Source organism: Toxotes jaculatrix, chromosome 4 (genome assembly GCF_017976425.1).
Source record: "Toxotes jaculatrix isolate fToxJac2 chromosome 4, fToxJac2.pri, whole genome shotgun sequence".
In the NCBI taxonomy this organism is placed as follows: Eukaryota; Metazoa; Chordata; class Actinopteri; family Toxotidae; genus Toxotes; species Toxotes jaculatrix.
The window spans coordinates 7,062,734-7,083,056 of record NC_054397.1 but is presented as its reverse complement, the minus strand read 5'-3'; the positions used below and the strand labels follow the sequence as shown (position 1 = coordinate 7,083,056).

The window sequence follows — 20,323 nt, the reverse complement described above, 5'->3', positions numbered from 1 at the left end:
AGGCCCAAACGCCACTCAATAACTTCCCCATTGTTAATTAGCAATTGCTCAGGAGGGAAATCCAGGCCACAAACACGCAGAGATACACACTGAAACACACAAATAAAACCAATATCTTTGAAAACAAGTTTCTAAATCTTTCTGTGGAGCAACTTGGCATGAATAAATAAATAACCACTAACACACTTAACAGACTACTAAAACCACAAATTGGGGGATATCCTTCGAAACAAAGTATGATTTGAACTCTCAGCACTCTTTCTAATGAATCAGGAATCAAATTATAAAACCAGCCCTTTTAAAAAAACGTTTTCATCCTGCTCCCATCACCAGCAGAAACACTGTTACCCCAACTGATTTCTCATCAACCTTGAAGGACCTTTTTTTTGTACAAACATTCATGGTTCCCAGAGAACAAACTACACTGACTTTGATGATCCCCTGACTTTTTGTATAGTACCACCCTTGAGTTGAAATCTGATGAAATATCTGGATGAAATATCTCAGCAACTATTGGATTTAATAGTTAATTTCCATTTTAGAGCTGCAAGTCTTTATATTGCCCAGTGCTTAGGTTTATGACTAAATACCTGCAGCCTAAGATGCACTTTGTGATTAGTGCTAGTAAGGAAACGTTAGCATGCTTACATACTAAATTAAACCAGTGACTATGGTAGACATTACCTGCTAAACATCAGCGTGTCAGCATTGTCACTGAGAGCATGTCAGCATTTAACCCGAAGCACAGCCTCATAAAGCCTACGCATGGCTGCAAACTCGTGTTAAACAGCATATTATCATTCGCATCAAATTAACTTATAATAATAATAATAATATATAGATATTTATATAAGAAATTTATTTATATAAGAAAAGTAAAGTAACTGCTGATGCCTCTTTCCCTTTCCACGGACCAGTAACTGGCTCCTTCCTCTTATAAAATGAAGGTTCAGGTTGTCACCTATTTTTGGAACAAAAATCAGGAGTGTGTCGACCTACACCGCACCACTGTGTGTGTGTGTGTGTGTGTGTGTGTGTGTGTGTGTGTGTGTGTGTGTGTGTGTGTGTGTGTGTGTGTGTGTGTGTGCGTGTGCGTGTGCGCTGCCTCCAGGGGATTTGTGTCCATGGCCCGGGGCGTGTATAGTGGACAGCTTGCTGCTGGATTGATAGAGTGACGTCAGCGCGCCGCTACCTCTCCCCGAGGGCAGGATTAGTCGGGAGCAGCAGAGACAGCGCTCCGGTAATCTCCCGGTAATAAATGGGGGGAGACGGGCACGTTCGAAACTGCCAGTACCGACTGATACCGGAGGCCCCCTGAGACTCCTGAGAAGATCCCTGCATTTGAAGCGTGATGGGTTGCTTCATGACGCCGCAGCAAACCGACGCGCCCCGGGCAGGTAAACACAGCAGGTAAGCTGTGGAGACGCAGGGTGAACTCGTCTCAGGAGGATTTACCTTGACAAGGTGTTCACAGGCTGCACTGCTTGTCTGTCAACAACTGCTGCAGTTTTATTTTTACTGCTTGTGCCTGCCGTGTGTGAGAGTATTTGTGTGCGTGTAGGTTGCACTTAGGAGATTATGGGCGGTTGTTGACAACTTTACAGTCCGTGCAAAATTAAGGAAAAGACCGAAGTTAAACTGAGTGTAAACAATGTTTTCTTTAATTTTAATTTAATTAAACGTTCTTCTGCTTCATGCACTCACACAGACACACACCAGTCGTGTGGATGTAAAGGTTCCTCCACTGAACTTGTGGGTGTCAGGGATGCAGCGCAGGATCATGAACCCACATGAACCCGGTTCACTCATCTGTTGTTGACCGACCTACTGCTGGCAAGGGTATTTATGACAGATTAGAGAAGACATCATAGGTGAATGACAGACCGGCGTGGCTCTAAATGTCTGTCTGTCTGTCTGTCTAAAAAAATATTAGAAACAAAACTCAATTTCGTTCATTCAGTTCATTCAAAGACTGCTGGTTTAAAATAAGTGATCGGTGCCTCATGATGAATACCCACTGAGTGTCATAGCTAATTTTAGATTCTATTTCCCAACCACCTTACACTGTATAGTCAGGCTGGTGCGCAGGGAAGCCAATATACCCGCCTAAATCTCCACCTGGACTGCTAAATTGATGGTGTTCAACGTGCTGAGGCCTGAGACTCGCCTGTTTTTACGCACCAAGTCCAATCAAGCTTAACTGTTTTTAATAGCAGCTACTGTTAGTTTGAATCTTTTTTTTTTCTCAATTTCACTCATTCTGTAACAGAAAATGAGGAGAACAGAGGTAGTGTAAGGACCGACTTGTCATGTCACGGCCATAAAAGCTCCCTATTCTATATAGAAGTACCTCTGGGCATTTATGGTTTGGCTGTCACCTACTTGGCACCTGCCTCTAAATAACCACATAACACCCACTATGAACCGGGTCTGTAAGAGGTGATGGATACTAAAACCCACAGGCAAGTTTGTAACCGCCGTGCTACTTTTACCGCTACCGGTTTTTACTGTAAATTCACTTTACTTAACGGATCCGTGTGAGTTGAGGTCCAATAACCTCTAATGATCAGTGCTCGCTTCCTCCGCTGTCACCGCGCTGAGATGAGAGAAGAGCCTCAGAAGTTTACGCTCTTTGTTAGGTTATTCGACTGTATGCATCTTCTGGAACATTCTCTATTTTTAATGTGTGTGTGTGTGTGTGTGCGTGCGTGTCTTTGTACACAAACTTTAAATGCTCAATGAAAACTCAATGAAAAGGGACAAAAGAAGACAATGAAAGTTTTGGTTCTGCGCCACTTGGGTCGAACAGTGCAGGTATGTGGCGGTGTGCGTGTGTGTGTGCGTGCGTGCCTGCGTGTGTGTGTAGGCGGTGCGCTGAATCGGGTTCAGAGAGACAGTACCACTACCGGACACGAGTGAGCGAGAGGGGGAGAGAGAGGGAGTGAGAGAGATTACACTACGCGAGAGAGCGTGAGACAACAGTGCTGCTTGGAAATATGCGAGGCGGATGATTCTTGTGTGAGCAGCACACACGCCGTCGTGCGTCTTTACGCTCAGAGATCATCCAGTCCTGATCCCCCTCTCACCGCTTCTCTCTTTGTTTGTCCCACAGCAGCCTCACCTGCGAAGCCACAGCGGAGGACAGCGGAGCTCCTCAGCGGACACACTGCTGACCGAGAGACACCGGGACGGACAAACACATACCTCAGCGTACTTTTAACATGGAGGAGAGCCCGGCAGAATAACTTCCAGTCGCTTACAGTATCCACAACCAGACTGTCAGAGAGGAGACCGATCTTTACAATGACCCGTTAAATTCCTGCTGCCGATGCTTTCTTTGGAGAGTGGATTGACAATCTCCTAACAACTGAGGAGACGAGCAGAGGCCTTTATTCCTTTATTTCAGTCTTCAGATGGACCGAGTGCCCTCGGCACTGGCCGCTAAGATGCGCTGGATCACGCTGGTGCTTGCCGGCTTGACTTTTTGGGGCAAAGTGACTATTTCTAACTGTTTCGACTACGAGGAGCCAGACTATGACTATTACGAAGAGGACAGAGCGGAGACCATTGACTACAAAGACCCATGCAAAGCTGGTGAGTCCTGTATTTACTTGTTTTAGTTTTTAGTTATATGGAAATATGAGAAAATAAGTATTTTTGTGCGTCTGGTCGCTGTGATCATAGCCTCTTACCGAGAGCGCTGGTCCTGAGATGGCACGTGTATGTGTGTACGAGAGATGACAGAGCGCGCGTGTGTGTGTATGCACCGGTCCAGATGTCGCTCTATCCCCAACCTTCATATCGAATAAGCCATTGTGCGTGGTGATCATGTGGATGGATGCCACGTGCAGCCCGGTGACGGTCCTTCTAAGCCCTTTTCCTCCTCGAGAGACACTTTTCACCGCACGCACACTGAGCGCGTGCATCACCTGTGGGTAAAATTTTGGTTCAGATAGTGGCAGTGATGCAAATGGATAGGCTATGCATTGGCGTGTAAGCATGTGTCTGTTTGCGCGCGTCCAGATGTTAAATAAACCATCAACGAAGATGAGAAACAGCTGGACTTAACTGTACCAAAAGATGCTTGGTACTCTCTCTCTCTCTCTCTCTTTGTCTTTGTGTATATTTGTTACAGCCAACATCTATGCAGTTACATTATAATATGTCCACCGTGTCGACAAACTGGGTCGACACACTGTTTTAAAGCGCTTTATATACATTAAAAAAAAACGTATTTTCTTCAGTGTATTATAGATCTTTTATAGGTGTGTGTGTGTCATGTCTGGTGTCTCTGTACACTCCACCCAAATGAACTCATGTTTTTGACACAAAGCCTGGAGATTCACTTAAGACTTCTTATATTAAAGTAACCTTCCTTTCTTTGAGTCTTTAAGGCACATTGTATGTTTCAGTGCCATCTGTCTAATGTAGTCTGCCAAGGAGTGGGCAAAACAGTTTTCCAATATGTTACCAATACTTTAAACCAGTACTTTACTTAAGAATTTCATTTAAGAATCATTTTCATTTCATGAAATATGCTTAACTTCTCAGTGCAGCACTGTGTATCCTATACAAGAAATTTGCCTTAGCAAACTGCAGGCTGAAATTGGAAAGGTGTCATGATTCAGAGCAGGAAACAGCTGCTCAAAGAACAAATAAAGAGGACCAAGAATAAGAACAAGCATTCAGTGTCAACTTGTGATACTGGACAGGTTTTGATAACATAGATACTGTGTTCGTGGCAACGAAACGTACAGCTACGGATGCCGCTTGCCTTCATTTTGTGGTTATGTTACTGTGTGTCAGTCCCCCTTTACCATAAAGAACTGTCTTTTTCCAATCACAGTTCTTTGTCCAGGCCATGTAGGAAAGCTCAGTGACCCCTGAGGATTTTTATCACTTTACATCCTTTTATACGGTCTATGATTACACCTCGTTAGGTGGAGGAATCATCTCCTCTCCTCTCCTTTCTTCTCTTCTCCTCTCTTCTTTCCTCTCTTTCCTACTCTGTGTGTGCGAGAGAGTGGCTAGAGAAATATTGTGGTCTTGTAAGACCAGTAAGCATCTTCTAAAGAATCTTAAGATTCTTGTTTTGGTTACACCCCTTTGACTTGGCGTGTCTGTGTGCACATGTGTTTGTGTACACATATGTTCATGTGTGTTTTAATGGCACTTAATGTTGTCTGTGATGACACGTTGGACTGATAGGAACTCCACCCAGAGCACTGAGCGTCCACACATTGACCGACACACATTCCTCACATACCAAATACACAAACCTGACAACCCTGGACACTGGCCAGTGTGTGTGCGTGTGTGTTTGTTCGTGTGCACGTTACACTGATCGCTGTGTGGGTGATTTTTATGTTGATACTGCAGTCCCATGACTCTGTGGCTTTTAGTTATGCTGAGAACTTACTGTGTATGTGTGTGTGTGTCCATGTTTGGATGGGAGCCCGGCAGGTTACAGGGAGACAGTAAGTCTACATATATTTGAGTAACTGAGCGACTCCTGTAGGTTAAAATAACACAGGCAATGTTTTTATTTGCTGGAAATATCAGTGTACATAAGGAATGCAGTTACAGTGGCAAGGAAGAGCAAGTGAACCCTCTGGAATTACCTGAATTTATAAATAAAAATTTCTTAAAATATAGTTAGATCTTCATGAAAAAACACAAACCATTTAAACCTATAACATACAAGCTGTTGCATGGTTCTTGTTCATATTGAATACACATTCACAGTGTAGGCTGGTAAAAGCATGTGAACCCCTCGGCTATTGACATTAACAAAAGATAATTGGAGACAGGCGTTGGTCAAACCAGTGAAACAAGACTGAAGGTGTGTGTTAGAGCTACTTTGACTTGACTTACAAAAAAAAAACAAACGCTCAAATATTATGAGTTTGCTGTTCACAAGAGGCATCTACTGCTGTGAACCATGCCTCGCAGAAGAGATCTCAGGAGATGTAAAATTGTTGATTTGCATAAAGCTGGAGAGGGTTACAAAGAAATCTCAAAGAGTTTAGATCAGGCCACAGTTAAACAAACTGTCTATAAATGGAGACGATTCAGTGCCGTGGCTACTCTCTGGAGAAGTTGGCGCCCAGCTAAGATTTCTCCAGAGGCACAGTGTGTTAAAAAAGAAGCCCAGAGTAACAACTGAAAGCTCAAAGGAATCACCGGAGCTGGTTAACATCTCTGTGCACAATTCGACATACGCAAATCATGGTGTGAGGAGGAAGCCGCTGCTGATCAAAAACCTTAGCAGTGAGCCTGAAGTTTGCCAAAGAGCAGCTTGACACTCCGCAGTGTTACTGGGAAAATGTTTTGTGGACTGATGAAGGTTGAGCTGTTTAGGAAGAATGTGCAGCACTACGCATGGCGTAAAAAGGGCACTGCATACCAACATGAAAACATCATCCCAAAGGTGAAGTGGTGCAGATGGAGGTAGCATCATGATTTGATCCTGTTTTAATCCTGTTCCCCTGTCCCGACCACACAATGAGTTCAGACAAGGAAAACATGCCTTTTGTAGTGGACCAGTCAGAGCTCAGACCTTAACCTGGTAGAGGTGTTGTGGAATGACCTCTGGAGAGCTGTTCACACCAGATGTCCTAAGAATATGGCTGAGCTGATGGACTTTTTTAAAGAAAGAATCGTCCAAAAATTCTCTTGAATGTTGTGTGGGTCTAATCTGCAGCCATTGGCAGCTCTTGTTTGAGGTTTCTGTTGCCAAAATAGATTCAACCAGTTATTAAATCCAGGGGTTCACTTACTTTTTCTATCACTGTGAATGTTCAGTGGGAGTGTTCAATAAGAACTATAACTGTACATGTGATATTAGCATAACCGTATTATGTTTGCTTATACTTGTGACTTAAGATCAAATCTTAAGGGAAACTGAAGGGCAGAACTCAACAAAGGTCCCTGTCTGGACTTGAATGGGGAAACATCAGTGTTAAAGGGCATGCATGTTTTGTTCAGATTAAACACAAATCAAAGGTCTTTATTGGTGCCAGTTGGAATGCTTGGGCACACGTTCCTCAACATTTGTTGTAGATTAACACTTAATGTTTTGCTCCTCCCTCTTTACATTAACGGAGTCTTACACCTCAGGATAGTCACATATGTTTCTGTTAAGCTGAAATATTTTCAAATAAAGTGGCAATGTTTTCATTCAGACAGCCACACTACCTGGATCAAATATGTGTCTGTTTGGATCCTTCCATTAACTTTTTACTTTGCGTTCCATCCAAATGCACCAGCAGATTAGTGCCTTTCAGGATTTACCTCATATTCACTTCATTTTCATTCACCTTGTTCACTTTTGCCTTCTTACATGCTCTTATATCAGGACAAGCTTCTGAATTAGGCACCTTTATTGCATAATAATCTGTATGTACATGGGACTAGTGCTGAAATGGCTACTTGATAAGTTGCCAGGCAGAAAATTAATCGGTTGTGTGATATGAACGCACAATTGCATCAAGTAGAATCTGTACATGCACACTTATGGATTTGCAAAATTCATAGATGTCTGCGTAAATATACAACCAAAAGAACCTTCTTACATGCACACACAATGAGCATTTTCACTATTTTCTGAACAGATTAACCAGTAATGAAAATAGTTATAAGTTGCACCCTTATCAGATTCAACTGTCAGATTCTGCTGTCAGTGTGTAAAGAGCTGGTGACTGTGTCTTTGTATGTGTGTAGCTTGTAAGAAGTGGAAGCGCGGCTCATTCCAGGCCTGACCCTGTGGCATCAGTCTGAGTGGTTGGTATTCCGCCTCCTGTTTTTGCTGGGAAAACACAAGGGGAATATTTGGCTGGCTGCTTATCTCCTCTGAGTCCCGCACTGGTAGACAGGAGAACACACACTTCCAGGCCTTTGTGAAGTGATTTCCCTATGCGAACACACACAGGCACACATACGCACACACTTGCTACACACACATGCAGAGCTCCCTCCATTCACCCGTGCTTATCTCTTCCTGGTTGTCTGCATCCTGCGACTCAGCTGGAGATGACACACACGCGCGCGCACACACACACACTCATACAGATGCGCACAGGCTCTTACGCTCACTCAAGAGTCATTCATGCTTCCTTCCAAATCACTGTTCTCATAAAATGCTCACACACACGGAGCGAAAGCTAAACAAACCTCAGTGTCCGAGTGAAGCTGTGGGCCGTTTCTTCAGGAGTGACCCAAGAGACCGACGGCTTGTTCTCTTCTTCAAATACAATGGTGGTGTATCATAGGAATGTGGACTAACAGTATGTACAATACATAATGTACATTTTCTCATGAACACACATCTCTGAGCTCACATGTTGCAGCCCAGAAGAGATGGATAAGAAATTTGCATCTGGGCTCTTTAATTTTTGAAATAGTGGTTTGTTAGGTTAATTGGTGACTCTAAATTTGCTCATAGGTGTGAATAGTTGTCTGTCTCTGTGCGCCAGTCCTGTGACTGCCTGGCAACCTGTCCAGGCTCGTGCCCAACATCAGCTGGGATAGGCTCCAGGCCCCCCCGTGACACTCAAGGATAAGCCTGTATAGCTGATAGATGGTTGGATGGATGGGTAGAGGTTTGTTGTGTTCATGTTGTGTAATGCCTGGGAGTTTGGATTCAGAAGCAACAACAAAGCTTCCTTCATGAACGCAATACAGTTTCCCCAGATCCTGGGTTTTCTACACAAGGACTTGGAGGACAGAGTCAGGTTAAGAGTTAATAGTGATTTAATGTCAAGTTCGTGAGCACTTAAGTAACATTACATCACAGTTTCCCTGAGAAGCTTGAACCAGGACCTTCCACTCCAATTGAGGGTCGATCTCCACCCCTCTGCCTACATGAAGAGGTTCACGTTGGCTGAAGCTCATTCTGATGTGGTGTGAAGATAAAATCCAGGTGCTAATTCTTAGTGGAGAGTGGGGAAGGAAAATGAAGCACTTTTATTGTGACTGTTCCAGATGGAGGCTCAGTGTCTCATTTAGTCAATATATGTGCACAGGTAGTAAGTTAACACATTGAATTTGAGGAAGCATTTTAAAGTTTATAGCTTATGTCAATGGATAGAGAGTAACTTGATTTTGACAGCAAGAATCAGAGCAGCAGACCAGCACAGCCCACCAAGCGAACTTTAATGTTAATGTTTAAACAGATGCATTGTCATATTTGATCCTTGGCAGAGTCTGGTGGATAAATTTATGGTTATGGTTGTTTGAATGATAACTATGGTAAAAACACTTTCTAAATCCACAGCAGTGGTCACATTTGGTGTGTACAAACTATTTAAATGTGAAGATTTAGCTCAAAACAAACATTTCACCCTCATTTATTTTCACAAATTTGACGACTTGAGTGTTTTTGCAGTCCGTGTTTACTTAACACAGAGTTTGCGACTGAGCTGTTGGTATGACAGCTCAGATTTTCTCCTCTTCTTTCTCTTGTCTGAACATAATGATTATGTGAAGTTATATAGTGCTGTGGTAAGAACACATTTTTCTCTAAAGCTGAAACATTATCAACTCACACGTCTTTTCCTCAGTTTGTGCTGTCTAGAATGAATCTGTGTGAACATGCTTTCACTAACCTTGTATACAGTTTGCATTTGCCCTAAAAAATTTACTTTGCATTTAGTCTGAACCTTTATAAGTTCAAAAGGTGTATTTAGAGTCTAGACTAATATGCTTCATAAATTATTAAATTGTAAAAATGTTTGTGACAGCACTGTGAACTACATAGAGATGCTGACATTGTGGGTGACAGCTGGTGTCGGTTTACCAAAGTTAGTGGCGGTAGGATGTATTTCCTATGAGCTTCAATCTGTTTTAAAGCAGAAAATGATTTCAGGGAACGCTTCAAAGAAACAACACACAACCAGTAATTTCAGCCTGGATTTCTGGATTCAGGTGTCACTTCAATGACCATCAGGTGGTCAAACAGCTGTTTTGATAGAAGTTTAACCACCACTTCCATGGACCAAGTGTATCTTAAACAGGTGTATGTACAGTGAACGTTTGCTTTGGGTTTTTCAGTCAGAGACTGAAGCCCACCATGTCGTGACAGTGAGCTGCAGCTACTGTTCACCCCTTCCCCCATTCCTTGGTAGGAAGGAAACTAGAGCAATGTGTGTACGTATGTGTGTTTGACACTGTGGCTGCGTTATGTGTGTGTGTGTGTGTGTGTGTTAGTGAGAGATGAGCGGTCTCACTCATATTATATTAAACAGGATTTTCCCGAGCAGAGTGCTCCTGCCACTGAGCTTCCGAAGTCTTCCTCAGGATTCCCGCCTCAGCACAAACTCTGCGGCCGTGCTGAGAGCCGACTGTTTGTTTTGGACCGTCATTGTTCCGGAGCTGCAGAAGCCATGAGTCAGCACCACCGCCACTCCGCCCACCTGCCATGCATTGCTCAATTATTAAATGTCTGGGTGCTTTTATGTCACCTAGCTTTTCCTGATGGTATTTATAGCAGCAAAACTCATTCAGATACACCCATTATTGGCTGAGGAAAAGCCACCTGCTCCTTACAGTTAAACTCCTCTTTTTTTTAATCTATTCCAAGTTTTGTATGAACCCATGTATGGTCACAGCCTCCCTTGACAGTGTGACTCACAGCTACACATTTTTAGCTAGATCCACTACGGTATTTATCTACTATAGAAGTAAATGTTTGTTCTCATTTGAAAGAAACTTTATTTCTACTTACTATGGATTGTTAGTAGCAACATTAGCCCCATAATGTTACACTGCTCATCGTAATACCAAGTTATTACAGTTTACAGAAATGCTTATGCTGGTAAGCTGCTGGTAAACTACTCACTTTTTCCTTTTGAAATTGCTTTATCTTTTTACAAAACTTAACAAACTCAACTGGGATTCAGGCAAGAAATTACTGGAACTCAGCAAGTTTCCAACTGTTGTGCTCCTGCCCAGCCCAATCTGTTGGCTTTCAGGAGGTAGGGCATAGAAAGAGCATTAAGTCAAGTGTTATCCATCCTATAAACCAGCTAATTAGACTCCCTACAGAAAACACTTGAGTGTTAAGAATCACTGTATATGTTTTGATGCAGAAAAAAAGAACCGAACCAGAGCCAACATGAAGATTTCGCTGTATAAATCATTCTGAAACAAATGCGAGCATGTATCTGCTTAACAAGGTTTCTTAGCTGTAACATTATAATTTACAATGATTATCACCCAGCCTTAGATGGTATGATGAAGGCCTATAGTGCATATAATAAAATCAATGATGGCTGAATTTTATTTAGCTGTTTCAGTTTCAGGGTCCCCGTGTTGTACATACTGGCCCACTGCCATGACTTTCTGGGACACTCGAACAGAATGGAGCCATCATTAATGTTATTGGTAACACCTGTGCTTTTCTGCGTCTGCAGTGAAAAAGGTCTGTTGTGAGTGAAGGCGGGAGTGCTTGACCAGCGATATGAAAAATATTCAAAGAATGTCAATGAATGGTATCTAACGTGCATACTGAAACTTTCCACCACTTTTAGACAGTTTGAAACTGCGTAAATGTCAGACAGCTGTGTCAGATTTCATGTCTTAACTTGATTTATTCACTGTAATCTGTCATTACGCCGAAATCAGTGTTACCTCAAACCTCAAAAAAATTTGTCCTCTAACAAGTGAAGACATGCAGACGCAACTGATGTACCAATGGGATGACTTACAGAGCAGAACTGTACTCCATCATCACAATGAATAACTCTAATAACCTTACCAAATAACTTTAATTTGATCTTTGGACAGCCTGTTGACATGCTGGACCACTGGGTGCACACTCATGACACTCTGATGGTAAATCGAGACACAATCGTGTCCCCGTCGCAATGTCTGGCCAAACCCATGACCTGCTGGAGAAGAATCTCAGTATAACAGTAATGTGATTAGGAGGTTACACCAGTTCTTTCTGTGTGTGTGTGTGTGTCATATGATATTATGTTATCCTGTCTCATACCGAACATTTCTTTGCCTGTCATCCCCTTCGGTCTATGTGGCAGAGCACCATTTACGTGTGCTGTTCTTTTGAAGTTGCAGACGTTCCCTTTACTTTGTTCCGACTATTATAATTATCTACATTTTATTTCAGTTATGGTGCCACAAACACAAGGACTGTGATGTTTCGGAGCTGTCCACCTCAGGGACTCTGTATCCTAGTTCTTTGCTTGTGTTTTTGATTGAGAGAAAAATTAAAAAGATGAATAGTTCTACTTGGTAACTGGTGACAGTCTGACAGTATATTCCTGTTAATTGGATTTGTTTATGGTCAGTCTGGGCTTTATTTCCAGGTCGTTTCAGAGGTCCAGTTGTTCGCCTGACTGCTCTGCCATCTGTTTTTAACCGTGTTCATGCATGAAGAAACTTGGCCTGCCCTAGTCTGCAGACACACACACATAAACACACACTGTGCTGGAGGTAAACACAATGATGTGTTGGCGTAGAGGTGTGTAATTGGGTCATTGTCGGTGTCTGGGACTGTGTTTAAGCCAGTAAAAACATATGATTAGTGTGTGTGCGTTAGTGTGTTTCAGGCTTTGTGTACCTGTGACATCACAGACACACTGTCCTTAACTCCTCAGACACACATTGAACATCTGTTAGAGAAAAATTGTGTCAGAGCTAAGCTTGTCTTTGTCTCAGGTGATTTGAAAAGTTTGTAATTGTCACGGTTTTACTCTTACATCCTCATACACACTCACAAGCCCTACTCTCTTCTGTTCATGATTATTTGATCTTATGTCACAGAAATTGAGATTGTCTCCTCCTCTGTCGCTCCTTTACATACATACTTGCAGGAGAGCGGGAGTGTGAACTTTTTGAACTTGGACTAAGCCTCTAAATTTCTGACCGGTGACATTACCGACTTCAGCATCTCTTTACATTCCAACACCTTACAAAGTGAAGTAGCACATCATTATTGCGTCTTAAATACTCACAAAGAAAACTGTGTGGTTGTTTCCTTCACAATGGACAATTGAGGCTGTGGACAGCTTGGTTTCACAGCAATTATTTTGGATTTCAGTATTTATGAAACATTCATAGAAACCACTCATATAGCATCATTCAGCTCAGTATCTCTATGAATTGCTACACCTAACTATGTACGTCCAGTTCCAACATGCCAAAGCAGAGAGTAGTGTTTGGTGCATGTTGTCTCTACGTACTGCATGGTAGGAAAGTTTGGTTGTGATGGTTGATTTCTGAAACTTATCACTATAAGAATTAATTGAGAACACTGTGAATTCAAGGTGAACAAATACTATGTTTGATGTAAATTACGATCCCTTTACAACCACCTTTCCATCTGACAGAGATGGGTGTATCATAGTGAAAGCACTTTTGTGTAGAGTATCACTTTAATTTAATTTTAATTCTGTATGTATTGTACAGTTTTTGACACAGTACACTGTAGGTCTACTGCGAGTTCGACCTCCAGCACCTGCTCACAAAGTGTTAATATGGATCAAACAGCTTGCACAATGATTACTTTCGGAGAAAATCTTCCAACAGGGCCGAAAGCCGAGATAATCTCTTTTTAATATTGCTGTACGTTCACAGCCACAGTTATGTGCAGTATAATAATATCACACAAGTGGATCAGCTCATGCACATGTCACACACACACACACACACACACACACACACACACACACACACACCTTAGCCCACCTACAGCGTGACCTTATATTTGCTTAATGAGGAGCTTAGTGATGTGTGTTTGTGTGTGTGTGTTAGATACACCCCAGTGACTACCTCATGAGAGCATAACTCAGCAGTGCATAATTCTCTACTGTTCTGTACTGTAGTGTCTGTAAAATGTCAAAAGGAACAGAAAACGCCACAAACCTACAGTAAATAAGGGAAATGATAAACAGCTAAACAATGTTGTTTGTGTTTGTTATTATGTTTTGTAGATACATTGTGTACATGGCAAAACCTCATGTGTCCATTAGCATCTTTTCTCCTGCGAACTGTGACCAGTTCAGCTGTGGGAACACTCATTAAATTAGTGCGTATCTGACTGATAAAAAATGGAGTCTGGATAGTGCCAGACTTTACAAGGTTCACATTATGGAGGGTAGTTTGAGGGAGACCAAAATTCAAAACTGACCCAACTGACAGCAACTGCAACCCCCCTCCCCCCCAAAAAAATGCAACACTAAAACTGCACACATGGACACAGACTGTCCTTTTGTTTTTACAAAAAATAAAATGTCTTCCATCAGAATAATGTAAAAGATTCTATAATAAACGATCCAAATGTGATTAAAAAAACATACTGTAAATGTTCTAGCAAGCAAATAAATTTTGAGATTAAATATAAATGTCATTAGTATATGTAAAATGTAAAAAACATAGAGGTAGAGTTTAACAAAAGTGTGTGTGTCTCACAAAGACAGTCCCACTGAGCCACTGTTGTATGAGTATTTGACATCTGTTACCGGGCTGCAGAGTAAACCTGCAGAAAGCTGACATTAGTCCTGTCTCCCGGAGAACTTGATCAATATGACACAAACTGGTCTGCTCACTCTCCTAAAAGCCAACATGGTGGGAGGTGCTGGATGCATATGAAGGAAAATCGCCTCTCAGTTTATGTTTGGTGCATTACTCCTGTGTGTGTGTTTGTGTCCCTTTGTGCTGGAGTGTGTGTGTGTATTTGCTGCAGTGCCCCTGCTGAAGGGCATACAGTAAGGCCCTGGTCAGCATGATGTAGGTCTCCTGGGATGTCCTGGGGTTTTTGGATCAATACTTTTCCTCCTGCATCTCCCTGCCTCACTGTCCTCACCCCTCCACACCCACTGGCTTGACTTTGGGCTATTTATGGTATCTCTATGGATTAACAAGACCCCAACAATCAATGGGCCAAACTTACTATCACTGTACTCTCCCTCCTCTTCTCGCTTTGTGTCTCTGCTTGTGTCAGCTCCTTTTCTCTGGAGAACTTTTGGTCCTTGTAGTTTCCCTTGCTGTCCTGAAATATCTGAAACTACTAGAAGTGGAAAGTCAGTGCACTGTCGCAAACACACTATCCCATAAATGGTAACAAAAGCAGAGTGAATATCATTTCAAATGCAGGTGCAGTGTGATATGGTGTGTGTTTATATGAGGATTCACAAAGATAAGGTGGTGAAGGGGCAGCTTCCTAAGGAGTGAGTGGATTTTTTGCACCCATTTGGTAGTTTTTGTGGCTCAGTATGACAGTGTGTATGCACAGTGTCTGTGGAAACTATCACCCACAGTGCAATTTGGTGTCAGAAATAACATTTGTACCAGCGCCTGTTCAGACCACATCTTAGTGCAAGTGTTGGGGTAATTGTGTTATTTTTGTTGCTTTATATGTCCAGGCACACCCACATAAACCACTTCAGAATCAAATAAACCTCTTTTATATATGTCAAGTTTGATGGTTCACTTTTTAACCAGTAACTCACTGAATGCAGACCTTTTCTTAACTTTTGCATACAAAAAAGCACACAAGGGAAACTCATTTAATTTTGTGAAAGCTGCTATTGTGATCCAAATCTTTATTTTACTGCAAAGTTTGTCATATTGTACATTTAATTATAATGTAAATTGTTTTCCTACTGCCAATGTGTCACAAAAATCTGTATTCATATTACAAATCAGACTGTATTCTGCAGAAACAGTAATTATTTAATGATAGCAAAATGCTCTGAATGCCATCAGATGGATTAAATGAATATTATATGAATAATAATTAATAATAAATGAACCTTTTTTTAATCAAATACATCACAGATGTCCAGGCTATAAAGGTATAAAACACCATTTTATTTTAACACAAAGGCTGAACAATTTTTACTTGAAACTATGATTTCTTGAAAGTCAAATAGTTTGACAGTTTATAAAACACAGTGATTTCCTTTTTGGCCAAGCGTTCAATGAGAATATTGATACCACTCTCAAGTATGTTCACCAAATACAAAGCTACAGCTACCAGCCGATTAGCTTAGGTTAGTATTGAACAAGAAACAGTGGGAACCAGTTAAACTGGCTCTGTCCAAAGGAAACAAAATCCGCTTACCAGCACCTCTAAATATCACTAATTAACACCTTCTTTTCACCAAAATGTCAGACTGTATGTTTAATAAAAGGTACAACATTTAAGTAATTATACATTGTAAAGCTATATGCATTTGAAAAACACCATTTTACTTGAAATGCATAATGTTTTGTAGTAATTATTTATGCATGAATGCAACCTTTTATGTTTTAGAGTGAACCCTTCATTTTTACATAGTAAATACAGTAGATACATTATACATAATAATAAATAGATTACAGCAACTCCACCCTCTAAATCAGTCATTATCCTCATTTCTATCTAATCAAAATATCATACACCACCATTCAACAGCACACACTCCTAGTCTGTATCTGATACCATGATTTGTAAACCATCTGCAGTCGTTGTGGTTTGCTCCTATCTCCAACAATAGCACAGAGTTGAGCACAATGGCACCCTGACCCCCCATTTCCTTTAGTGGCAATCCTGATTAGCTAAGTGACAAGCTTCTCCCATGCCATTGTTAATGTATCAGTGTCTTGAGTCCCTGTGGAGGGCAATAACTCTGCTCTGCTAATCATTTAGTGATGATTATCTTTCAGTTGTTCATTGTTAGAGGCTGTGAGATATACTGTAGATATGGGGGGAGAGGAGGAGAAAAAGAAACTGAGTAGCAAGAGATGTGCTTTGTCTGATGTTGAAAGGTGCGTGATAGAAACACAGCCACATACGTAGTGTTGTGAAGCATGAGAGTCAAAAAAGCTTGAGGATGAGGGTTGAAGAATACGTACTGAGTAAAATAATGAGGAGACCTGATTTGTGACTATGGGAACAACAATGATTGTAAGGTTCAGAGGGAAGGTTTGTTATGAGCACTGCATGCCTTCTGTGCTGCTCCATGTGTTCTCTTGCATGCTACCACAAAACTACTGGAATTTGTCCCTGTGGTCCCTGACACACTGACCGCTGGCTCCTGGTCCGTGTGACCAATAGTCCTAATCAGCTTGTGTTCACAGGACTTTTATCCAGCTCATTATTTTGCCCAGCTCATGCAGGAACGTGATAATTCTTTTCTAGTAAGATTTTATTTACTTACATAACAGGGCAAAATATTACAAATGATACAACATACATGGACACAACAAGTGTTTTTAGGGGTACATTATATGGCACACTGAAGTTCAGCAGTGCAATGGCTAAGTTAAAGTCAGTCAGTTTTATGGAAGAGTTTGAGCCCCTCTGGGAAAATTATATTTTTAGTTGATTTTTAAAGTGAAAAGAAGTAAATACAACCTCTACAGTAACTGTACATTAAAAAAGTGACCATTCTTCAAATATCAAAGAACAGTTACCTATTATTTCATTAACTTAAAAAATAGAAAAGTGGAAATATTCTGCAGTCAAAAATATTTTTGCAGCCCGTGGACCAGGAAACACTGCACAGATAGAGGGAAGAATGAATTCCACTTCATATCAGCAAATTGTGGATACAGATGTTCTGCAGTCAGCCATGAAACTGAAACTAAAAAGAGGGCAGGCTTCCATGACAGGACAATGATCCAAAGCAGACCTCAAAACCCACCATGAACTACGTCAAGAAACACAAGCTGTAGCTTTTGGAGCAGTCCCCTGACTTGAACATCATTAAAGAAGTAACAGTGCACCAACTTTAAGTCTGGTTGTTTCAGGGGTTTTTTGGAGGGTCAAACAATTTGTACTTGAACCATAGACTGTACAGAAAATGGACATCAACTCCAGATCTGAAAAATGAATCCCAGTACCTTGAAGTGCAATACCACCAAAGGCCGCTAGGGGCTGACTTCCAAGTCTGTCATGAAATACTAGGTCAGTAAATTTTTCTCTACAAGTCATCATAATGTCATTGGCAAAATTTCCCCCGCCGAATCCGAGTTCTGATGGTCCATCTAAAAATAATTCAATAATTTATTAAAAAATTGGGCCTCAAGGAGCGGTGCATTTGGGGGCGTGGCTGGTTTGATTGACATTCCTGGTCGGGAGGGATTGACAAACCGTTTGGACGAAGGACCGGTGAATTCGCGTCGTGTACAGCGTTTGATTCATTTGTGTTATAATGACTGATACTTGTCTTTATTTGTCGGTGGAGTAGGAATCATGAGACTGTAAAGGTGTTCGTCAGCTAGTTTTCGTACGTTTTTTGGTTTAGCGTAATTACGGCGTGCTCTTCGGTTAGTTGGTACCAACAGCCCCTATGCGGATTCTGGTATCCATTGTTTCGGTAAGTAAATGTTTATGTCCTTGCTGGTTTCCAATTTTAATGAGCTTTACATACAAGTTTGAGTTAAGTAAATATGTACAGTGCAGCCCAAATGTTGGTGCGGTTTTCCTTTTGTGCTACGACCAGAGAAGTGGAGGCAATTAGCATCACAATCATATGTTTCATGAATATGCTAATCATGTTAGCTAACTAATATTAGTGCTAGCGTTAGCACTAGCGAGCTAACGTTGGTGCTAGCGTTAGCATTTGCTATGCTAACGGGAGCTAGCTCCGTCGGACTGGTAACCACGGTTAACTGGTGTTAACCATTGTTGACTCATGCGTTAATGGAACAACGTTTGTTTTGTGTTTCTGCCATATGACGTGACGTTTCAGTGTAGTGTGGTACTGTGTAGTGTGCTGCATTAATGTAGGTCAATGATACTGTCCATAAGGACGTTGTGATATTTCAGGTTTAACGTATGTGATTGAAACAGTAACGCTAATTTCCTCCTTCCGGTGTCATTAGTTAGTTATGAATGTCTGTTGTATCTCTTAAGATAAACAAGTGAAAAAATGTATTTGCAACCCTTGCACACTCAAATTGTTAACGTTTTGTACAGCCCGCCGCTCATGTACTGTATAGCTCTGTAGTGTAGACATCGAATGATCTTGGCTGAGTAGGAATGACATTAGGAAATAAGTTTACAACATTTCATGAACAGATCCTCAGTTTACAAGCGGTACTGGCAGACAGCCAGTGGGATTAAAGCTTTTTTGGATATGTCCTTTTTAATTTACTCAGATACTGCAGTTCATTCACACAATGATCATATCAGAAAAGAGTTAAAAGTGTGTTCTTATGCACAGTGCACATTGCATAGAACAACATTTGTCATGTCCAAAATTGTTCATTTAATACTGTAAGTTCATACACTGAAGCAGACATGCACGCACCTGTCCTGACTATATATGTGATTCACTGTGGTCCACCATGTCTTAACTAAAATTCTTTTCTTTTACTGTTATTCAGAAGGTATCCACACTGAAAACTGAACCTCATGCATGGAGCAGTGTATTTGATGCCATTCATCTGGTTGTGGGGAAGGGAGACTGCGTGGACTGTATCCTTAGTTCTCAAATGGGTTGTGATACTGATGAAAACCAGATCCTTACTCTTCCTCTGATGAAAGGAAAGCCCAGTGTTTTAGAAGTTCATGTTCTCTGTCCTTAGTATTCACACGTTCAGTTTTATGCCTTGGACTTCATCTCTGTTTTGTTAGAGGTGATGGAAATAACATTAAAAAAAAAAAAGATTTTAAAAATATTAAACTGGAATTAAGTGATGGATCAACTCTGGCACAGTCATGGCCTTCACAGGTGAAAGTATTTCCCAATTTGAAATCTGGAACTGGCCAACCAGAAGTGTACTGCTGTAACCACTTTTGAAGTATGTGCTAGGTAGACAGCCTCTGTGTACTGAAGATTTGACAGGGCAGTTAAGTAGCTGTTTATTGCATTTCCTTGTATGTTTTTTATTTGATGGAGACTTCCAAATGTCAGTGTAGTATGGCTCATGCACATTAGTTTTATTCCTAACCACTGTTATTGTATGTGAAAATGTGTTTGTGTTTCTTTGTAATATGTGATCACAGGTTTTTGTTATATTGAATTTTAAATAAACCCACTGTAATGCATGGAAGAACACTCGCCAGGTTTTTTTCCCAAATTTACCATGAACCTCATAATTAATTAATTAAAATTCTGGCAAAAGCCTCCATCAGTGTGTTCTTGGATGATTACAGACATGGTATGGAAAACAAACATCAAGAAACTTAGATTCATATAGAATAAACCTTAACAGCCTTGACAAAACAAGACATTGTTTGGAAAAAGACTCTAGTCAGTTAGATCCAATCTTGTTTGGGTCCAGTGGTTTCAGTGCACGCATTTTTTTGAGGCAGCTACAGTACACACTTGCATTTGTTCGCTAAGGCACTGCTTAGAAAGTTTTTGTAAATGTC

General features: G+C 41.2%; 1 protein-coding gene across 1 annotated transcript in view; it reads left to right on the top strand.

Moving 5' to 3' along the window:
* Positions 1-3,199: 3,199 nt before the first annotated feature.
* tll1 (tolloid-like 1) overlaps positions 3,200-20,323 on the top strand; it is a 42,327-nt gene continuing 25,203 nt past the window's right edge. Inside the window, exon 1 of the mRNA XM_041036005.1 lies at positions 3,200-3,594. Within this exon, the coding sequence (XP_040891939.1) occupies positions 3,414-3,594 (181 nt within the window). The 5' untranslated portion in view covers positions 3,200-3,413. The remainder of the gene's footprint in view (positions 3,595-20,323) is intronic.